Source organism: Hemicordylus capensis, chromosome 13 (genome assembly GCF_027244095.1).
Source record: "Hemicordylus capensis ecotype Gifberg chromosome 13, rHemCap1.1.pri, whole genome shotgun sequence".
In the NCBI taxonomy this organism is placed as follows: Eukaryota; Metazoa; Chordata; class Lepidosauria; order Squamata; family Cordylidae; genus Hemicordylus; species Hemicordylus capensis.
The window spans coordinates 11,368,660-11,390,333 of NC_069669.1; the positions used below are offsets into that span (position 1 = coordinate 11,368,660).

Sequence of the window (21,674 nt, forward strand, 5' to 3'; positions counted from 1 at the left end):
TATGCCCCCGGCTCATCCAGTGTGCTGCTTCATGCCATGGCCAACGAACTACACCTAGGAAGCCCCCAAATGGGGGAATGAGGGCAATGCCTCTGCATTTTGGTGATCCCTAGCACCTGGGGTTCAGGGGCATGCCCCCTCTGATCCTGATGGATCACACATTTTCCTGCTTCCCCTCCCATTTCATCTCCACAACACCCCTGTGAGGTAGGATGTGAGTTAGTAATCTTTCCCAAAGCCATGCTCTGAGCTGCACAGCAGAGCCAGCTGATCTGAAGCTGTGTCTCACTTGCCGAATCCAACCAATCTATCAAATGTCTTCTCTAATGTATCTCTCTCTTTCTTTAATCCTAGGGCTATACATCCGATGCAATGGAGCTGGCTTCCATCGCCAGGAATAGTCCTCAAGGTCCAGTAAGTTGAAACATTTTGCTGAATAGATTAGATTCTGTAATGGCATTTTACATCCGTTTTGGTTTGTGGTTGTTAAGTCATCAATCAACTGCAAGTGGTGTGTTGGGCTGTATGTGTGTGTACAAAATAAAGAAAGTTGAGATGGATCTTGTGCCACTTGGAAATAACGGCATGAGAGCTTTCTAAATGTTCTCGGAGGCTTGAATGTATGACATTTGCGGCCATGTGATTTGCTTGTCAAACAGAGGGAAATGGTTTAGAACTGCTGCTGCTTGAGTTCATTGGGCAGCCCAGTAAATCCATCTTGTATGTGAGTAACAGCTGTGCAGTGTGCATCATTGTATTGATGATAAAAAGATGGAGTATGTCTGACTTCTTTGAGTAAATGAAAGACATTTCTTAGGAACTGTGGCAATGTTTTCAGTTAGCTAATAGCTGCATTGTGTGATAGATGTCTGTATATGTCTGCATATATGTATATGTGCCTTTGCTGCCAGGAAAATCAGAAGGACAGAATACATTCTAGATTAGCTCTTGAAGATCAAAAGGGTGAAGTATAATATTTTGTGGTGGTTGTTGGTTGGCTGTAGAACAAAAACATTTGGATTGATCGATCATGTATTAGAAGCGGCATCTTTTATGAAAAAGTGGCATGTAGATAAACCAAGTGGGATAAATGCATAGTGCTGGAGCAGGTGCCCGGAGAGGGCTTGGTGTACTGTGAAAAATTAAGCCACCATGTTGGATGCATCCATCATTCCATGCCACCTGGAGTGAGAAAGCTGTGTGCAGTATTTATCTTGCTCCCATCCCTGAATGTGTGTTCAGAGTCATTTGCCTGAGCAAGGCAGGAAGGGAAGCATGTCTCAATTTTAACTTCTCTCCCCAACAAAACCAAAAATCCATGTGTCCGGAGTATCATCAAACGTCGCCGCAACTCCACCTAATCATTAGTAATAGTGAATGTAAGGGAAGTGCTGACCTTTAGGGGAAAATATAAATTTGACTCCTTCTGCTTTGGATTGGATCAGCCACAACAAATACTTGGGTTGGAACACGGGCATCCTAAAATGGTGGGAGGGCTGTATTGTCCGGGAGTTGTGTGAAATTGCAATGGAACGATGCGTTCTCAAAATAAGACAGTTGAAGGTTGACCCTCCATGGTGAGTTGGCAGAGCAGTGAACAGTGGTTAAAGTTGGACAGGTGCCTCTTCTACAACTGCGAAGATGATAGAGCCATTGATTCTGCTGAATGAAACCTTTATCCTGAATTGCTGTTGACTTTAAAACGCAGATTGACCATTCCACCATTATGGTTTTAGGAAGTATAACTGTATTGTATGGTTGTGTGAAAATTCTGTCCTGGTTAGTGAGTATAGACCAGTCTTTTTCTGTCTGCAAAGTTGCTAATCAATGCTGGAGGATGCTTGCCTATAATTTTATTTATTTAATGTACATACTGCCCAACTCCAAGGGCTCCAAAATAAGCTTTTGATATGAAAATTGCAAAGGTTTTCTGAACTTGCCTTCACTTACTGTTGTTTTTAACTCAAGTTTCCAACTCATGAGTGATGACTGGTATCCAATCACAGCAGTAATTCCATAACTGTATGCTGCATGTGCCCTTTCACACATTCTGATCTATATCTGGACCCGTGGCCTGGCTGTCATTACCACCTGAAGCTAAGTGGGCATCCTCTAGGAACAGGGTCTCTTCTCTGGTGGCCCCAAAACTTGAGAATCCCTTATTTATTTGTTTGTTTATTTATTTATTTAACATATTTGTATATCGCCCAAAATGCAAGTCTCTGGGCGGTTTACAACAAAATAATAAAAACAACAAATAAAAAGGTTAAAACATTACAGCAATTTAAAATGTAAAAGGACGGACTTCCACTGGATGTCCAGTTGTCCCTACTCACCTGGTGTCAGAGGCCTCTTCAGTAAAGCACTTGAGCCAGGTTATGCGATAGTGTTGGGGCCGTGTTCCTTATGACTGCTTGATAGTATGCAGTATTGTTCTGTTCTGTTTTTGTTTCTGTAACTTTTTTTGCATCCTATATTGAAGAGCTTCTATGGTTAGCAGGTTTGTAAGCCTCTTCATGCCACAAATTTTTGGGAGAAGCTGGGTCATCTTATTTTATTTTATTTTATTTTTTAAAAAAACCTAAATGAAATGCTGGAGCACACTCGCATGCCACAGGAGAGCAATTTGTGTGGCTTGAGAAATGAATGAATAAGTGATGGTTCCCGTTAGCCCAAAGTACGTGCCCGAGGAGGAGACCTTTCTGGAGTGTCTGTGAGACTGGAAAGTTCACTGCTGTGAACTTGGAGTAGAGGTGGGGCTAAAAAGCAGCCAGCAGCAAGAGCCCGGATAAGCAGCCTGCACTTGCCTCTCTGCACATCATATCTATTTCATTAAACAATTAATATTCCTGATTCCATACCACTGCCTTATCCTTGCATCCCACAACTCTTTCCCTCCCTTAGATTCTACAGTGTGAACTGGCTTATGATGTTAAATGCATAGTTTGGTGTGTGCATGTGTGTGCGTGTGTGTGTGAGAGAGAGAAACCTGCCACAGGGGCTGGATCAGGGCCATGAAGGGAGGCTTTAACCTTTATCCTCCACCATGACCTTCATCCAGAATGGTGCCCCCAAGGCTGCCCAGGGGGAAACCCGCCCCCCCCAAGTGCCAATGGGCATGTCCTGCCCCTGAACACTTGGAAGCACCAAGGGAGGGGGTGATTTCCCTCTGCTTCCCCACTTGGGGGCTTCCCAAGTGCAGCTGGTTGTCAGGATGCTGAACTGGATGGCCCTTTGGCCTGATCCAGCAGGGCTCTGCTTATGTTCTTAAGAACTGTCTCTTACTCAGATGTTGTTCAGATGTCATAGACTGGACCACACTGTCCTGCAGATGGAATTGCGAGTGTGTGGGACATACATTTGTCGTTGCATAAAGTTCATCCTTCCTCATGGGATTTTATGTGCAGCTTAATATGTCTGCCTGGATGGCTGGTATTTCGCACATCAGCAGTGCAAACATCTGGATATGATTCTACCGATGCTGTTTCAGGGTCAAAGGCAGCAGATGAAAAATGAGCAGTGCATTTTTAAAAAGCCACTCTCGGTAGAGGGAGAGAAAGGAAATAATTTGCTCAGAAATTCAATAGTTCCAATGTGTATTTGTTTCATACAACTTGGTTAGTGAGAGTAGGAAAGTGAACTTGACCGTTTCTCGTGTTGCTTTGACTGTTGGTGGCCAGAAGGATTTGCTTGGATGTGGTGCTTTGAAACAATCATCTAAGGATAGATACAGATGGCTATGTAATAACTGGCAACTTAACAAAATGCTCATATTCAATTAAAGGATGGGGGTGGGGAGCCTTTGGCTTGAAGGGCTAGTTGTGGGTGACCCAGCCTCACAGCCTAACCTACGTCACAGGGTTATTGTGAAGATAAGAAACAGATAAGAATCATGTGCTCCATCATAAACTTCTCAGAAGAATAATGGGATGTAAATTTAAATACTAATCATGATACTGAGGTCGGTAAAGAAGGATGAAAATGATGAAATATGGAAAAACTATTGCATTTATGGCAGAATTAATTTTTTTATCATTGAGCTTGTGTCAGGGAGTGCTCCAATTCAAAATATTTCACCAGAGTATGAGCCTGTTCTCATGACCACAGATGATGATGATGATGATGATGATGATGATGATTTATTTCAATTTCTGTACTGCCCTTCCAAAAATGGCTCAGGGCGGTTTACACAGAGAAATAAATAAATAAATAAATAAATAAATAAATAAATAAATAAGGTGTCTCCCTGTCCCCAAAGGGCTCACAATCTAAAAAGAAACATAAGATAGACACCAACAACAGTGACTGGAGGTCCTGTGCTGTGGGTGGAGAGGGCCAGTTACTCTCCCCCTGCTAAATAAAAGAGAATTACTAGGTAGGAGGGGATTAATCCAGGAATATGGGGAGCCAGGAGGCCTCCTGACCCAGCAGCCCCAAACCTGGACAGCCCAGATCTGCTACCCAGATTAAAATGTGGAAGGTGTAGGGGACAAATAGAGCTACTTTACCTTTCTGTGTGAGTCATCTGCATCACTGGCATGATTTAACACATTGGCATGTTACCTTAAGAACATAAGAACAGCCCAGCTGGATTAGGCCCAAGGCCGATCTAGTCCAGCATCCTATTTCCCACAGAGGCCCACCAGATGCCCCTGAGAAGCCCACAGGCAAGAGGGGAGGGCTTGCCCTCTCTCCTGCCATTTCTCTCCTGCCATTGCTCCCCTGCAACTGGGATTGAGAGGCATCATGCCTCTGAGGTTGGAGGTGGCCCACAGCCACCAGACTAGTAGCCACAGATAGACCTGTCCTCCATGGATTTGTCTAAGCCCCTTTTCAAGCCACCCAAGCAAGTGGCCATCACCAAATCCCTTGGCAGAGAATTCCATAGATCAATGATACCCTGTGTGAAAAAGTGCTTCCTTCTGTTGGTCCTAAATTTCCCGGCCTTGAGTTTCATGGGATGACCCCTGGTTCTAGAGTTTTGAGAGATGGAGAAAGCTTTCTCCCTGCCTACTATCTCTACCCCATGCATAATTTTATACACCTCTATCTTGGGGGTCGCCTCTTTTCCAAACTCAACAAGCCCCAGGTGTTGTAGCCTTGCCTCATAAGGAAGGTACTCCAGGCCCCTGATAATCTTAATTGCCCTCTTCTGCACCTATTCCAGTTCTCCAACACCCTTCTTATGATACAGTGACCAGAACTGTATGCAGTACTCCAAATGTGGCTGACACCACCATCTCATCCATGCATTGAGTCCAGTGTTTCCTCTAAGGCATGCGGACATGTGCACACTCAAAGGTTTTTTTATGTCCGCTCAGTTAATTTTATATCCCTCTCAGGTTGAATCAGGAAGGCCCCATTCTGAAGGCCCCATTCTGCCTTGATACTGCCACCCAGAACAAAATGCATTCCACACACAGATGAAAAAAATTAGAGAGAACGCTGATTGAGTCCCCTCAGCTCCTCCTGCCTCGCTGGTCCTGTGTGTGGAGCAGTTAGCACATCAGAGAATGCTACCAGAGAGTGGGGGAGGTCCTACCTAGCAGCTTGAATTTGGCTTCCATCACCTCTTGACTGCATTTCCCAACATTCTTGGTGTCGACATGCACCACGCGAATTGACTGCCTAAAAGCTGTTTCCCACCCTCTCTCTCTAGGCACAACTGAAACGGCCCTCTCAAAAACAAACCCCTAGCCAGCCAGAAACCAAACCCTAGAAAAGACTAGCCCTAACAAACTTACCTTGTCCTTTCTCTCCTTGTTTTCTTGGTGATTGATTGATTTGCTTGCTCTTATTCAGGCCTGGCTGTTAGGTTAAATTTCTGGGTGCATCAATCACTAGCCTCCACTAGCCAAGTCTGGGTTTCTTGGTTATCATTTTATTGACACTTTGCTATGGAAACAATAATGTACTGTGACATATTTGTAGGGGAGCACCTTATTTCCCCCAATATATCCTCCAGCAATCTTACTACATGAGCTGAAAGTTCTAAATGGGGGAAAGAGGAAAAGAATGAGAAAAAGTAGGGGAAGGAAAGAGAAAAGACAGGCAAAGAGTTGGAGGGGCAACGAGTGAGATCTAGCACATACTTTAATAGTTTGTAGCTTGGAGAGAGGAGAGGTATTGTTCACCTTAGATACACATCTTCTGATATTCCCAGAATCGTGCTGTAGCAAAGATAAAAAGTGCAAGAGAGAAATCAATATGCAGTTCTTGTCCAGAGTTGACTAGTTTGTTTTCAAATGAGAAGGTTGATTGGGAAGGAGGTTCATTAAGTACTATCTTGCTTTCTTAAAAACAAACAAAACCAAAGCAGCAATTGGCAAACTTGCCCCAACTCTGTTTGAAATGGGCTTAGTAATTTTGCGAGCTTTGTTGGCCAGCTCGTCTCCATTCTCAGAGTTCCCCTCCTAGTGTTGCAGTCTTGGCCACAGTGCCTTCTTCTTCTCCCGGGGGTGGGGGGTGGCAGTGGTCCAATTCAGCATCCCACCTCTCCACCAAAACTGGGCACAACACCATCCAAAGCATTTTGTGCATACTAGGGTGATTCCAGAGGGATCCCCCCTCAAGTGCCCCACAGTCATCTAGTTTGCCCCCCAATTCTGTTTCAGAAATCCAATATATGGGGCACAGCTTTCCCACCCATAAGTGCACTTGGCCCCTTCTGTGCCCCCCCCCATTTTTTTCTGGTGTGTCCACTGTGTGCATAGAGCCGTGGGAATAAGCGAGAGGGAAGTCTCAGGCATTGTGCTTGGAGCCAGAGAGACATTTCAGCCTCTGTGGAAAGCATCCCATGGATGGATTGGATACATTGACAATCCTCCAAGTACACCATCCACAGGACCATCAGGCTTCCAAACTAACAGGAGATGAGAAGAGATGGTAATCAGGGAAGACTCCTGGGTATTATTCAGACTTGGCTTCAGGCTTCGGGGTAAACATTGAGTGAAGTCACGTCGAAGTACACTCATGACCTTGAGGGAAGCAGCCCCTCCTCTCTGCTCTCAGTTTTCTTTTGAAGCATGTCCTCAAAGTGTAATTTGGTAAACATCTTGCCTTTGAAAGGAGAAAGGATGGAGGGTGTTGTCCAGAGTGATCTGGGGACCCAAGGTGGAGACCCCCTGGATTTGACAAATACATGGGGGGATAAGCTTGACAATGAACCACACTATTCAGTGGAATACAGAGTATGTATTCTGAAGTGTGTGTCTGAATAATAAATAAACCTGTGAAGGCCATCAGCTCCATGCGTTCACAGCAATTCTAAGGGTAATGGAATCAGGCCTGTTACCACTTTGTCAATGACTGTAGCCATGAGCAAATATCCACATCAATATTATATACACCCTGGCAAGCAAACATCTCCTACAATAAGGCTATATTTTTACAAAGCCCTTAAATGTTACCGTGAGTGTCTGAAACATGTGAAATATGTTGGTAACGGAATCAAAAGCAACAACCAAAATTTTTGATTCCATTAGCAATGTATTGTGCACATTCCAGATACGAAGAGCCCTTTCTCACGATCCGTGAGAAAGGGCTTCAAGGGGCAGGGGAGGAAGACACGAAAAGCTCACCTCCCTCGCAGACGATCCTCACTGTTGGCATGGGTATGGAGATTGCACTCCCAGATGTGCAGCTGACTCCTTGGGCAGCAAGGAGGGTCATGCGCATTGCACGGGCCCCCCGGAACTCCCATAACATAGTAGATTTATGAGGTTATTCTCACGCGTGTTCAAAACCAGGCTAAGAGAACCCAGCCCAGTTGGCACATGGGTGTGAACTGCCAGGATCACACCAGATCCTGGCGGCACCATGGCAGCAAACCCACCTATGACGCCTCCACTCAAAACAGGGTTGGAGAGTGGGTTTTGTTGGCGAGCTCGTCGCCATTTCTCAGAGTTCCCCCCTGGCTTGCAGTCTTGGCGACGGTGCAGCCACAGCTGACAGACTGGGGGAAGGGAAGGGAGGTCCCCCTAATGTACAGAGCACTTGCACAATGCATTATTGGGGCTCCAAGAGGTGGGGCGACGCAAGGCGCCATGCCCCGGCACCCTAACCTTCGGAGCTACTGGTAGCAGCTGGTGCTCATCTGGGCGGGTGATCCGCCTGCTCAAGGGGAGCAAATGGATCGTCTGAGGTAAGCTCTTCATGGCTTCCTCCCCACAAATCCTGCATGCTTTTCTCACTGCCCATGAGTAAAGGCTTGTTCACTTGCCAGGGGATCATAAGAAGCTGCCATATACTGAGTCAGACCATTGGTCTATCTAGCTCAGTATTGTCTTCACAGACTGGCAGTGGCTTCTCCAAGGTTGCAGGCAGGAATCTCTCTCAGCTATATCTTGGAGAATCCAGGGAGGGAACTTGAAACCTTCTGCTGTTCCCAGAGCGGCTCCATCTCCTGTGGGGAATATATTCCAGTGCTCACGCTTCTAGTCTCCCTTTCATATGCAACCAGGGTGGACCCTGCTTAGCTAAGGGGACAAGTCATGCTTGCTACCAGCGTTCGTTCTCTCTCTCTCTCTCTCTCTCTCTCTCTCTCTCTCTCTCTCTCTCTCTCTCTATATATATATATAAACTTGAACATTTGCTTATGACTACAGTAATTGACAAGGTGGTAACAGGCCTGATTCTGCTACCCTTGGAATGGCCTTTCTCGGAAACAGCTGCTTGCATGCTGTGGAAAATGGACTAGATACACCTTTTGATCTGATTCTGAAGGGCAATCCTTGCTTCGATTGCCTTAATACTGCTCGTATTGAAGCCACACAGAGTGGCAGATGTTCACTGTTTCCAAAACCCCCAACTCTAGTTGCTGCTGTAAGCAAGATACTACGTCCTGCTCCTCCGACTATCACCCATCCTTCATCAGCTTCCATTTTTCATTCTGCAGACAGTCTTCAATTTTTATTTCACGCCGCGCTGGAGGTGAATTACAACTGATCATGAATTCATACAGTTACAGAGAGAGTTGGTTGGCTTGTGAAACAGGCAGTAATGAGCGATTACAATTTACATAATGCAGACACACATCCAATCTAATACCGAAGCTTGCTGTAGGAAATTCTCTGTATTGTGAGTGGCGTTTACTAGCATTCTGATCAAAGAGAAATTGGTCACCTGCCACCAAGGGAAAGAGACCTTCTCTCCCTCCCCTCCACTCTCTGGCACAGCTGCTCTAGTTTAAAAACCTATTAAAGTCGGATCAAACTCATTTCATAATACTGATAATCCCCCTGCCCCCTTTTTGCTCTTGCAGCAGTTAAATGCATTATTAAGGACTCAATGGCCTCTGGCTCCCATTGGTGTAGAGCTATTTCATCACTCCTAAAATTGAACCATGCACCTTGCAAGCATACCTGCCAACTGTGCTTCCTCTGATTTAGAGGCAGGACCATTCCATTCATTGGCCCTCCTTTCTCCTGAATACATAGGAAGCTGCCATATACTGAGTCAGACCATTGATCTACCTAGCTCAGTATTGTCTTCACAGGCTGGCAGTGGCTTCTCCAAGGCTGCAGACAGGAGTCTCTCTCAGCCCTATCTTGGAGATGTCACCAGGGAGCGAAGTTGGAACTCAGATGCTCTTCCGAGAATGGCCCCTATGAGGAATATCTCACAGTGCTCACGCATGTAGACTCCCATTCATATGCAACCAGGGTGGACCCTGCTTAGCAAAGGGGACATGTCATGCTTGCTACCACAAGACCAGCTCTCCTGGAAGCTGTATTACAACTTTCTTTGGGAGTAGGAGCTGTAGCCTGCTCACAGTGCACCTGCTTTGCATGCAGAAGGGCCCACATTCAACTCCTGGCCGCATCTCCAGGTAAATCTGGGAAAATTACTCCTGTTTTGGAATTCAAACAGCCCTAGGTCCATTCACTTAACCATCAAATAAAGGGTAGGATGCAGCATACCCAGGTATTCTCGACCATGTGAACCCATGGAAATCCCTCCAGCTCAGGTTCTTCAAATTAGGGCAATCCAGTTTCTGTACCCTGATCTAAACCAAGGTAGGAGAAAAAGTGAGCCCTCCTGCCTTGCTCTTTTGATTGTATGTTTCCACTCACCTCTTCAGTGCAGCTCTCAGGGCATAGCAGCCATTGCAGCAATAGAGCGGCCACTCTGCAATGCACACTCTATGACCTTCAGTAGGTCTGGGCCTACTTCCTGTTCCTTGGTTGCCAGTCAGAGGGCATCTGTAATGAAATGAGGCATGCTGGGTAGGCTTTCTTGGCCCTTGGAGGAACTTCTATTGTTTCAACTCCCGATTTCAGCAGTGGAGCTGTTGGATGTGCTGTGTGTGTGTGTGTGTTGAGTTTGGTGATCCAAACAGAAGTTCTCCTTGTCTGTGACTACTAGGGTGGGAGATTTTTATCCATCTCAACCTGCCCCCATATGGTTGTGTGAAAGTGCTCACTGTCAGTCAGTATGGACATGCTGAGTTTGGTTAGGGCAACCATATATTCAGCTTGAAAAATGAGGATTATCTTCCAACTCCCTTTAAACAAACAAAATTGAAATTAAAAGAATGGAGCCCAGGTCTATGAGAGGACCTGAGTGGTGCTGCTACAGAGATGGCAGCAGACATGTACCCGAGCCACCAGGTCCACCCATTGTTTGGGGTAGGAGGTACCCTGCCCTCTGCCTACCCAGTAGACCTGGCTGCTGGAGTGATGGAGGCCAGACCTATCAGGGCCTCCTGTAGGTGTTGAGTAGAACTGACTGCCTGTGTGAGGATATCCCTGGTCTTGGGAGGAGAGCTGGTCTTGAGGTAGCAAGCATGAATTGTTGCCTTTGCTAAGCAGGTTCTGCCCTGGTTGCATATGCATGGGAGACTAGATTTGTGAGCACTGTAAGATATTCCCTTTAGGGGATGAAGCCACTCTGGGAAGAGTAGAAGGTTCCAAGTTCCCTCCCTGGCAGCATCTCCAAGGCAGGGCTGAGAGAGACTCCTGCCTGCAACCTTGGAGAAGCCGCTGCCAGTCTGTGTTGACAGTCCTGAGCTAGATGAACCAATGGTCTGACTCAGTAGAATGCAGCTTCCTATGTTACTGGTGCAAATGGGGTCTGGTCTACTTGTTGGCTTTCTTTCTTTGTCTTGTAGACTCAGTCACAGGAAAATGGCAGCCACTCTATCAGCACCAAGGGAGGAAGTTGTTAATGAAACTGCTCTGGAGTGGGCCGAGAGAACCAAAATCATTCCAAACAGATACTGCTGTCTGAAACAATTAAGTTGTAACATCAAAGTGTAGTCCAAATGGCATCTGAAGGGAGCTTTTCCCTTCGGATATATTCTTCAAGTCCATTCAAGAGCTAAACAGACTAAATAGCCAAAGACTTCCCTTTGGTGGTGCTGTTACTTATAAATATGTTGCCCCTAGGGAAAAGGCCTTATTTTCCTTCCCATTTCACAAAATAGTGCAAAATGTTGATACTGGATAACAAGAAGTAATCACACTTGGGATTTTTTGTTTGTTTTAATCAGACATTGAGAAAAAAGATTTTGGACAAAACAGAGGCATTTGAGGTAGTTCGATACCTCTAATAATGATTTTCCTCCTCTCTTTTTGCTGAGAAATAAAATTGCTGCAAGGACTGCACTCTGTGATCTGAATGGGAATGAGATGCTGAGCTACCTGAAATTACCTGGCCATCCATCTTCAAGAGAGCGGAGAGGTTTGGGTGGAAAGAAGCATTTGCTCTGGCTCTGCAAGGCAGAGGTGGCTTCTGGGTGTGAATTCCCCTCCTGAGTCAGGAAACACATCTGGGGATGGAGGAACGGCCTTATTCAGAGTCAGACCTTTGTCCAGATCATCTAGCTTAGTATTCTCTACACAGACTGGCAATGGCTTTTCCAAGGTTGCAGGCAGAGGTCTCTCTCAGCCCTGTCTGGAGATGCCCGGGAGGGAACTTGGAACCTTCTGCATGCAAGCATGGAGATGCTCTTCCCACAGTAGAGCTGAGCGAGCCGGCTTGACCTCGAGCTGGCTCAAGCTCAAACCAGCTCAGTTCGAGGGCTCGACCTCAAACCATGCCCGGATCGACTTGAGATTGAGCTGAACCCCCTGGGCCGGGCCCAGTTCAGGGGTGCCAGACGCATTAGAATTAGGGTGCTTTAAAAAAAAAAAGTCTGACACACCACCAGGTTCAGCAGCCCTGGGGGTGATGTGGCTGTAGGGGGCGGGGATCTCCAGTGGCTTCTCCTCTCCCTGCCGGCCTTCCCCTGGTTTCCTATTGGCTGTTTTGGCCCTCTGTGAGTGAGTGCACAGTGGACATTTTTGAGGCTGCTGTGCATGCATTCAAGTCATTTGTGTAGCCAGGTCATGATCAAATTTGAACCAAACCGGGCCCCAAGTTTAGGGGTGCCAAAACCAAACATGCCCAGTCCAGTCTGAACTCAAACCGAACCAGGCAAACTGGTTTTGTGCACATTCCTTTCCCAGAGCAACCCCATCCCCTAAGGGGAATATCTTACAGTGCTCACCCATGTAGTCTCCCATTCAAATGCAAACCAGGTAGACCCTGTTTAGCAAAGGGGTCAATTCATGCTTGCTACCACAAGACCAGTTCTCCCTCTTGCCTCCATCTGTGTATAATTGGATCTGGATGTGTCCCAGAGCAAGGCCACATGGGACAGGCACCTTGCTGAAGCTAAGCACTTCTTTCTATTGACAGTGTTTGGATGGGAGACCCATGTGTATGTCTCCTTAGATGATGAGGCTGTAGCTCAGTGGCTGATCATCTGCTTGGCACGCAGAAGGTAACAGGGTTTGTTCCTGACAGCATCTTCAGAATGGCCTGGGAAACACCCCTGCCTGAAACCCTGGAGAGCTGTTGCCAGTATAGACAATACTAAGACCATAGTTCTGAGTCAGTATAAGGCAGCTTCCTATATTCCTATGAGTAGCAATCATGAAATGCGTCTCTGCAGTGTGAGGGACACATAGACATTGAGGTTGTTCACATCAGTACAAGGGTGTGGGCTGGGTGGAAAGCAATCTTCTCCAGATGATCAGTGGCCCATCAGGGCTCCACCACCCACATGAGTGGCATGGCGGCGAGTCCAACAGCGATCAAGGGGAGAAGGAAGCTGTGGCCACCAGGCATCCCACAATCCACTGCACAAGCAGTGGGGTGCATTGGGAAGCTCTGCACTGCCTGGTCACTCCTTTCCACAGCTCTGTCCTAAAGATGTCTGCCAACAGCCCAGGAGCATTTCCCAGCATCTCCTGGCTACCCAGACAACCAGAGAATCTTTTTCCTACCCTGATTTTGATGACTGTTTGAACCAGGCCATTGAACGGTTGCTATCAGGCTTCACACACGTGGAATTCCAGTTTGGCATTCAGTGGCTGCCTTTGCACACAACATGGAACCGCAGGTGCAATGGACCTGAGGTTCTGCCCCCCCGCCACTCTCCCATCTGAATCTGGATGTCACAGAAAGCTTCCTCTGTGCAGTCAGTGAGACTACAGATGCGGGGGGGCTGGCTGCTGGGGCTTCGTTCTTGGTAGGACAGCCCTGGCAGCCAATAGCAGCTGGAGCAAGGGAGAAGCTCCCTCTTCCAACGCCAGTGGCAAAGCAACCAGACTGCAGTGCCACGTTCGGAAGTAACACTAACCCTGCAGAACCGGAGGTCCAGGAGGTGAACCTCACTGCAAACCAAAGCTGCAAATTGGAGACTGGGGAGGGAAACTGCGGGTCTAGTTTTCTCTTACCTGTAGCTGCCTGCATTCAGACATACACAAATTGAAATCAGAGGCCCCTTTACCTCCAGTTTTATGTGAATGTGGCCAGTGGCATTGGCTTCCCGGCAGATCCCCTGGAGCTTTTTCATACTTGGAGCTTTTTTCATACTGGTGGTTCAGGGGATCTATCGAGGTCAAACTAACACTTGTTGTAGTCAACATGCAATGGAAAAGGTTGGAAGGCAAATCTATCTATCTATCTATCTATCTATCTATCTATCTATCTATCTATCTATCTATCTAATTCTCTTAAGACGTCACTGTCACTAATCTCATGTGTGGCAGCTCTCGCGAGAGTTCATGAGCAAGTGGGGGAGGGGAGGGGGAGTGGAAAGCGATGGCGGTGGGAACAGAAGGCCAATGGACAGGCCAGCAAACAGGTGGATAGGCAGGCAGGGAGAGAAAGTGGCAGCGGTGGGGGAGGGAGAGAAAGCAGCGGCAGCCAGGCAGAGAGAAAAAAAATTGGAGGGGGGAAGAGGGAAGAGGAGCAGGGAGGGTCGAGAATGAGAGAGAACTAGAAGCGCAGATGTCCTGCACTGGGGCCAGCTAGTATCTATCCTGTCTGTCTGTCTGTCTGTCTATCTATCTATCTATCTATCTATCTATCTATCTATCTATCTTTCAATTTATATACTGCCTTTCATCAAAATAATCTCAAAGTGGTTTACAGTATAATTAAAACAGTGCATAATTAAAATACATAGGTATAGATGATCTCAAAAATTAAAATACATAATACAAAAGTACAGGTAATATAAATATAAAAGTAATCTCTGTATTAAAAAAATGGAATTGCCCATAAAATAATAATCATACATAACACAAAGCAGCAGCAGCAAAAACAAAACAAAACACCAATACTCTCTTAAGTGGTGCAGTGGGGAAATGCTTGACCAACAAGCAGAAGTTTGCCAGTTCGAATCCCCGCTGGTCTGTTTCCCAGACTATGGACAACACCTATATGGGGCAGCAGCAATATAGGAAGATGCTGAAAGATGCATCATCTCATACTGCACGGCGGGAGGCGGCTTTGAGAGTAAAAGTAATTTGGGACTCACCGCCACCACGGTGGCACCTGAACACTTTTTGGAGCCACAACATGCTTCCTGGCAGCCCCTACAGCAGGGAAGCACCTCCGCCACTCACCTGGTTTCCACGGAGCTGAGCCCCCGCACGTTGGGGGTGGCACGTTGCGGCTCCAAATAGTGTTCAGGTGGCGGCGGTGAGTCCGGAATTACTTAACTCTTAAAGCTGCCTCCCGCTGCCCCCCTGGAGGCACGTTCACGGGCCGCTACTGACTCAGAGCAGAGCCCCCTTGGATGATCTGGTCAAGCAGGCAGAAACCCTTGGTGGCAGGCGGTCCTTCAGATAATCAGGGCGCAAACCGTTAAAATATCTCAAAACATGCAGAGAGCGTATGCCCCGGAGTCTTTGGGGATGATGGATGATCTTCCCTTCAACTTTGTGTTTACCAAAGCAAAAAGGATAGGTGTGCAGTGATACACAGAGTATGAAGTGACTCTAAGAAACTCCACTCTGAATACATTGCTCATGAAATAATGAAGTGTCTCATCCCAGAGTGCTTGTCAGCCCATTTAATCACACGCGGTGGAAATCCAATGGTACTCGAGCATTTCTGAGTGTTTAGATGCTGAATCCGTTGATTTCAAAAGAAGCATGATGAACACACTCTGGGTCACCTCCCCTGAGTATTGTCTGCTTCAGAAATATCTGGTGAAGATATGCACTTGCTTTCATCCTGGTTGATGCAGATGTCGGAACTGTTACAACCAATAAATGTATTGCATGCTTCTGTTGGTCACAGAGATGCCAAATACATATATTATTGCCACAGAGTGGCCCTATGTTTGTACAGAGAGCTTTTATTAATTCACAAAATACTGTAGATGAGTGGATTCCCTCAGTTCTTTTCTAAAATAGTTCTGAAATTCCATTATCTTTTTGGTTCCATTGCAGTTGAGAATTCTAGCAGGGCTTGTGGATTTTGGAGAGTAGGGGAGTGAGTGTGTGTGTGTGTGTGTTTGTAAAAGAAGAAATAATCCCCAGTTCTTAACAGTGTGTGTAGTCTGCAAATAAATAATAATTTTGGGGGTGGAGCTTTTTCTTTCTTCTTTTTTTGCTTTTTTAACAAGTTTGGTGTGGTTTTACTGCAAACAGAGAAGGGAGTAGGAATTTTCCCTCACTTAGCATGCAGAATTCCAGAAATGTACCTCTGGAACAATAACAGATCCTGACTATTTACAGTTACACTCACCTGCCAAGAGAGGAATTCAGTAACATCCCTAGAAAAAGGCAAGCTGGTTTGAGCCTCCCTTTTTCAACTCTTGAGGAAGGGCCTAGCTATAATTGAATGGGGAAAGGAGATGTCTCTGGACCCATGAGGGAGGGGGCCCCACTGCCTGGGAACGGCCTCTTCACTCTTCTCCCCCTGCCTCCTCGACTCTTTGCAAGTTGCTGGCTCTGATCAAAGTGTGTGATATTATTTGCATAGGAGGATGGCCCAATAGTAAGAGAATGCTGATACATTTTTGTTTTTCACCATGTTCATATAGTTCTTCTGCAGCAAAGGCACAGGGTAAGGGAGAAGAAGAAAGCAAGAGGCTCATCTTCACCTCTTGAGCTGGGGGTGCGGGTGGCGGAAATCAAGCAGAAAGTTCCTTCCTGATCTCTTTTGGCCTGCCCGTAAATTTCATTTCATTTTACGCTAAACCACTTAGAAATTCTTTTGGGGGGCTCAGTAGGATAAAAAGGGATAAATGGTAAATAATTTGTAAGGCTGTGTGCGTGTGTATGTGTGTGCGTGCGCACACGTGTGTGTGTGTGTGTGTGTGTGTGTGTGTTAGGGTGTCTGTGTGTTCAAGAAACTCTAGTCTGAAATTGTCTTGGGTACATGGAATGAGCAGGCAGCTTCCTTCCTAGATGAATTGTAATTAAAAAAAAATATTTACAGGGGGGATGCAGTGCTGAGAGTTAAAGTGTGGTGATGAGATGCCATCTAGTGACAATTTCTAGGAAGTTGTTGCTCCTGTTATGAGATAAGTTTTTCCTTCGAAAAACCACTGGCTTGATATTTGGGTCTTAAAATGTGCAGTACATCTTTCTTGGAAAGAGCAATGGTCTCCAGACATGAGCTCATAATACGCTGCCTTTTGCCCACTTGAGAACTTAATGATTAGCTGGTTTTCCAGTTTTTTAAGTGACTGAAAAGTGTTGACAAGGTGACTGATCTACAAATTAACTTCGGAAGACAGTGGGAATGCAGAAAAAATACCAAAGAGAAAAAGAAAAATATCAGCACCCGGGATGAAATAGGATATATTCATCCTGTTTACGTACCATATTTACCCAACTCGAGGATGACTCTGAATTTAAGACGACCTCCTTAAAAGGGAGAGGTTAAATACAGGTTATACGCAAAAGGAACTGGATTCTGAATGTAAGATAACCTCCTGATTTCTAATATTGAAAAAAACCTAGTCTTTGACTCAGGTGAATACAGTACTGGGGATGTCTTCGGACACAGGACAAGAAATGCCACCCAAAGACTGCCTGCTCCTCCTTCTGCAAAGGAGCCAGTGTGGTGTATTGGTTAGAGTGCTGGACTAGCACCGGGGAGACCCGAGTTCAAATCCCCTTTCAGCCATGATACTAGCAGGATGACTCTTGGCCTGTCACATCTCTCTCAGCCTAACCTACTTCACAGGGTTGTTGTGAGGGAAACTCAAGTATGTAGTGCACCGCTCTGGGCTCCTTGGAGGAAGAGCGGGATATAAATGTATGTATAAATAAATAAATAATAAATAAGTGTGCCATGCAATTTACTATCCATATCCAGAAATCATTATTCTGTTGTTCTTTCTACTTCCATCCCATACTGCTGGCAGCAGTAATGTCCAGTGATTTATTTATTTATTTATTTAAAATATTTATACCCCGCCCCTCCAGTGCACTACTGCTCAGGGTGGCTCAAAAGCAGAAGGCTGCCGGTTCGAATCCCCACTGGTACTATATCAGGCTGCAGGAATCTAGGAAGATGCTGAAAGGCATCCTCTCATAGTGCATGGGAGGAGGAAATAGTCAACCCCTCCTGTATTCTACCAAAGAAAACAACAGGGCTCTGTGAGTGCCAGGAGTCAAAATCAACTTGACGGCACACTTTACCTTTACAGGTTGCTCAAAGCGGGTCGACCCCGTTTTTGTTAACCAAGGTAGGAGGAGAAGAGAGCTCCTCTTTGCTTAGGAGGAGAGCTCCTCCTTGCCTAGAAAACCTTGCTTTGCTTGTCGTGTGGATCCGGTTACCCTTTCTACCCAGGCATTGGGAGCCAGCAGACATGGAAACAATAGAGACCTATGGCTACTGGGCCGTTGTCCATGGTTCTGCCACTCTGCAAAGCACACTCTATGATCCTGTCACTGGAGCCAGTTCAGAAGTGCTGGTTTTGCCTCCTGCTGCTTCATGGCCAGTCAGAGGGCAGCTGCTGATGTTATGAGGTTTTCCAGTCTTACCAATCTGCTGGCAGTGCAATGCACGATGGGAAGGCATGGAGCCACCTCCATCCTCAGGGGCAAGATGCCTCTAAATGCCAGTTCCAGGGGAGCAGCAGCAGCAGAAGAGAGGGCATACTCTCACCGCTTGCCTGTGGACTTCCCCGAGGCATCTGGTGAGCCACTGTGGGAAACAGGATGCTGGACCAGATAGGCCTTGGGCCTGATCCAACAGGGCTGTTGCCTTGTGTGCTTCATGGGGGAAGAGTTTAGCTTCACTTCTGTAGTTCCCCAGCTGCTTTGCATATTAGCATTAGGAACATAGGAAACTGCCTTATACTGAGTCAGACCCTTGGTCCATCTAGCTCAGTATTGTCAACCCAGACTGGCACCGGCTTCTCCAAGGTTGCAGGCAGGAATCTCTCTCAGCCCTCTCTTGCAGATGCCACCAGGGAGGGAACTTGGAACCTTCTGCAGGCAATCAGGCACGTGCTCTTCCCAGAACGGCTCCATCCCCTAAGGGGGCTATCTTACAGTGCTCATATATGTAGTCTCCCATTCGAGTGCAAACCAGGGCAGACCCTGCTTAGCAAAGGGGACAATTCGTGCTTGCTGCCCCAAGGCCAGCTCTCCGCATTGAACACAGAGTCGGGAATCTTGGGGAATCTGCGTGGCCTCAAAGTCCAGTTTCATAACCTGCTGCCGTGCTTCCTTGGCAGTAGCAAGCCTCTGCCTCAGCATTATTACCCATTGGGATGTTTACCTTCACCTGCCTGCAGCTTAGCCAGTGGATCAGGTAGCAGCTAAGCCGAGGGTCAGCTGCCGTTCCCTTGTCTGATAAGGATAACAGCGTGGGCCTTTTCCTCCTTTGATGCGGATGATAAGATGTAATTCTCTCAGCTGGATGTTGCTAGGGTCGATCAAGGATGGAGTGAGGCCTTGAAAAATAAAATTGCAACCGAGGGCTGTTTGGGAAGTGGCCGTTCTCTTTGGGGGTGTGCAGGGGACCCTCTCTGGGCTGTCTGCGGTGTGCCACAACTGGTGCCAGTGACCATGAAGTGCCCTCGCGGATGCTGGGCACGCTTGCCAAGAAGGCCTCGCCAATTTGTACATCAAAATACCCCAACATACCTTGATTTGCCACCCGCTGTGGAATGCACCACACGTGAGTTAAGGAGGAGGCTGTCAAAAAAGAGAGAGAAGGAAAGACGGCCTCTATTCTCTGCAACTTCTGTGAAGTGGAAATATATCCCCCAGGGATGTTCAGAGAGGGGGAAAAAACTTCCTTAATTGTCTCTCCCCTGGGTGCCCATGCCGTTCCTCAAAGCAAGAGGATTTATTGGGCGATAAATAAGGTGACTCTGAAAGTCATATGCTTTTAGTGTTAATCGGCGGGTGGGGGGAGAAAGAGAAGCATGGTGGGGGCGGGATAACCTTGTTTCTTCAATGAAAGAGTCAGGGAACCATTTGGATTCTCTCCCCTCTGGATATATTGTTTATCATGGTATTTTAAACGTTACGCTGACCTTTTTAAAAATACTGAGAACTTGGGAAGCGGAGTGATAAAGCAGTAAGCAGGGAAGACACCAGTTCAAATGGAATTGTGACGGGGCAAGTTGAGTGAGCAGAAATATTGTGCGGTACAGTCGGATGATACAACTTCAGAAGGAGGATGGGGATCAATGTTTGGATGCATCCTCATTCAACGCATCCTCATGTTAAAACCTCCTGGAAACGTAGCAGGTCAGACATTAGGGTCACCGTCGCCCAGACTAGCTTCCCACACACAGGAAAACCTTTCCAGGAAAATACTGTAAGTTGCTTTGAGCCTATGGGACAGAGTGGGGCGTATAGCAAGTCAATAAAGGTGGGGAGAGTTGGTCTTGTGGCAGCAAGCATGAATGGTCCCTTGTGCTAAACAGGGTCTGCCATGGTTTGCTTTTGGATGGGAGACTACATGCGGGAGCACTGTAAGATATTCCCCTTAGGGGATGGGGCCGCTCTGGGAAGAGCACCTGCATGCTTGCATGCAGAAAGTTCCATGTTCCCTCCCTGGCGGCATCTTCAAGACAGGGCTGGGAACAGACTCCTGCCTGTAACCTTGGAGAAGCCTCTGCCAGTCTGTGTAGACAATACTGAGCTAGATGGACCAAGGGTCTGACTCGGTATATGGCAGCTTCCTATCTGTTTCTGGAGCACAATTCTGCCTCTCCCTCTCACATCCCACCCCAAATACACACATACTTATATTTGTGCCTCCCTCTTGGATTATATTGAAGCAGAATTAAATTCCTGTCAGACCCATCTATCCAAAGTACAGAAGCGAGATGTGAAAGCTGGCGGACGGTGGAAGGTCACCCAGAGAAGCTTGCGATTCTTCAGTGCTTGATTACCAAGGTTGGAGGGCAGTTGATTATTTAAGGTACGGTCTCCTGTCTTCATAGAAAATGAATCTTGTGTACACAATGTTTACAGATGTCCTGGCAAGGCGAGATAAGGTTGGTGCAGGTGCTTGAGTGGCTAATAAAGAACCAGTTAGTTTAAAATGCTCTTGGGAATATTGGGAGTGGAGGGAAGGCACCGTTGCTGGACGTCTTTCTTGAGTGGACCGAAAAACCTCATAGGGAGGATGATCTTGCTGCATTTGATTCCTGGGACTTTTACATACAGCAGGCTTTACTGTAAGTTTACTGGGAGGCTTTACTGTGAACTCGAAGTTGTCCCCCAAAACTGACACACATAGTGGGTTTTTTTTTTACCCTGCATATAAATCGGGCTACCCTCTAACATGCTGTGAAAACCCCGAATTGTGTGTGAACTGCTCCCCAATAACTCATAGGGACTTCAGGATGAAGAATCTCCTCGAACCCGCATGCCTGTGTTGGGCGTTGTTCCCCATCACCACCATCCTCAGCAGGGATGGGGAATTGCATAATTATGATGACATTGGGACTCATGGGGATACAGGAAGTGGCCTTAGACAGAGATAAGAGCATGGGCCCATCTAGTTCAGGGGTAGGCAACGTGTTCCCCAGATGCTGTTGCACTACAACTCCCTGCAGCCCAGCCACAATTTATTGCAGCTGGGGATGATGGGGGCTGTAGTTTGGCAACATCTGGATAGCCACATATTGCCTGCCCCTGATCTAGCTCAATATCCGCTACACTGATTAGCCACAGCTCTCCAACGTTTTAGGCTAGAGTCCTTCCCGTTCTTTCCTGGAGACACTGCCAGGGATTGAACCCGAGACCTTCTGCATGCAAAGTGTATGCTCTTCCACTGAGCTATGGCTCCATCCCCTCAGGGCAATGTCACATAGTGCTTACCATGTGGTCTCCCATCCAAGTGCAAACCAAGGTGGGTCCTGCTTTGCAAAGGGCACAATTCATGCCCCCTATCATAAGAGCCGCTTT

The 21,674-nt window shown here is 46.8% G+C and overlaps 1 protein-coding gene and 1 long non-coding RNA gene across 14 annotated transcripts in view; one reads left to right on the plus strand and one right to left on the minus strand.

Annotated features, from left to right (window-relative positions):
- The window catches only part of RBFOX1 (RNA binding fox-1 homolog 1), a 1,664,339-nt gene that overhangs the window by 185,823 nt on the left and 1,456,842 nt on the right, over window positions 1–21,674 (plus strand). For all 12 annotated transcript variants that reach the window (XM_053276061.1, XM_053276046.1, XM_053276045.1 and 9 more), the window contains exon 2: window positions 355–414. In XM_053276061.1, the coding sequence (XP_053132036.1) occupies window positions 355–414 (60 nt within the window). The remainder of the gene's footprint in view (window positions 1–354; window positions 415–21,674) is intronic.
- LOC128336431 (uncharacterized) lies at window positions 3,595–10,113 on the minus strand. 2 transcript variants are annotated; one of them, XR_008311969.1, is made up of 4 exons: window positions 10,074–10,113; window positions 6,135–6,170; window positions 5,745–5,895; window positions 3,595–3,717 (listed from the first exon to the last, which is right to left on the minus strand). It is a non-coding gene; the product is annotated as an uncharacterized LOC128336431 (long non-coding RNA). The 2 variants fall into 2 exon arrangements; XR_008311968.1 differs by having other exon boundaries at window positions 6,093–6,170; window positions 10,074–10,104.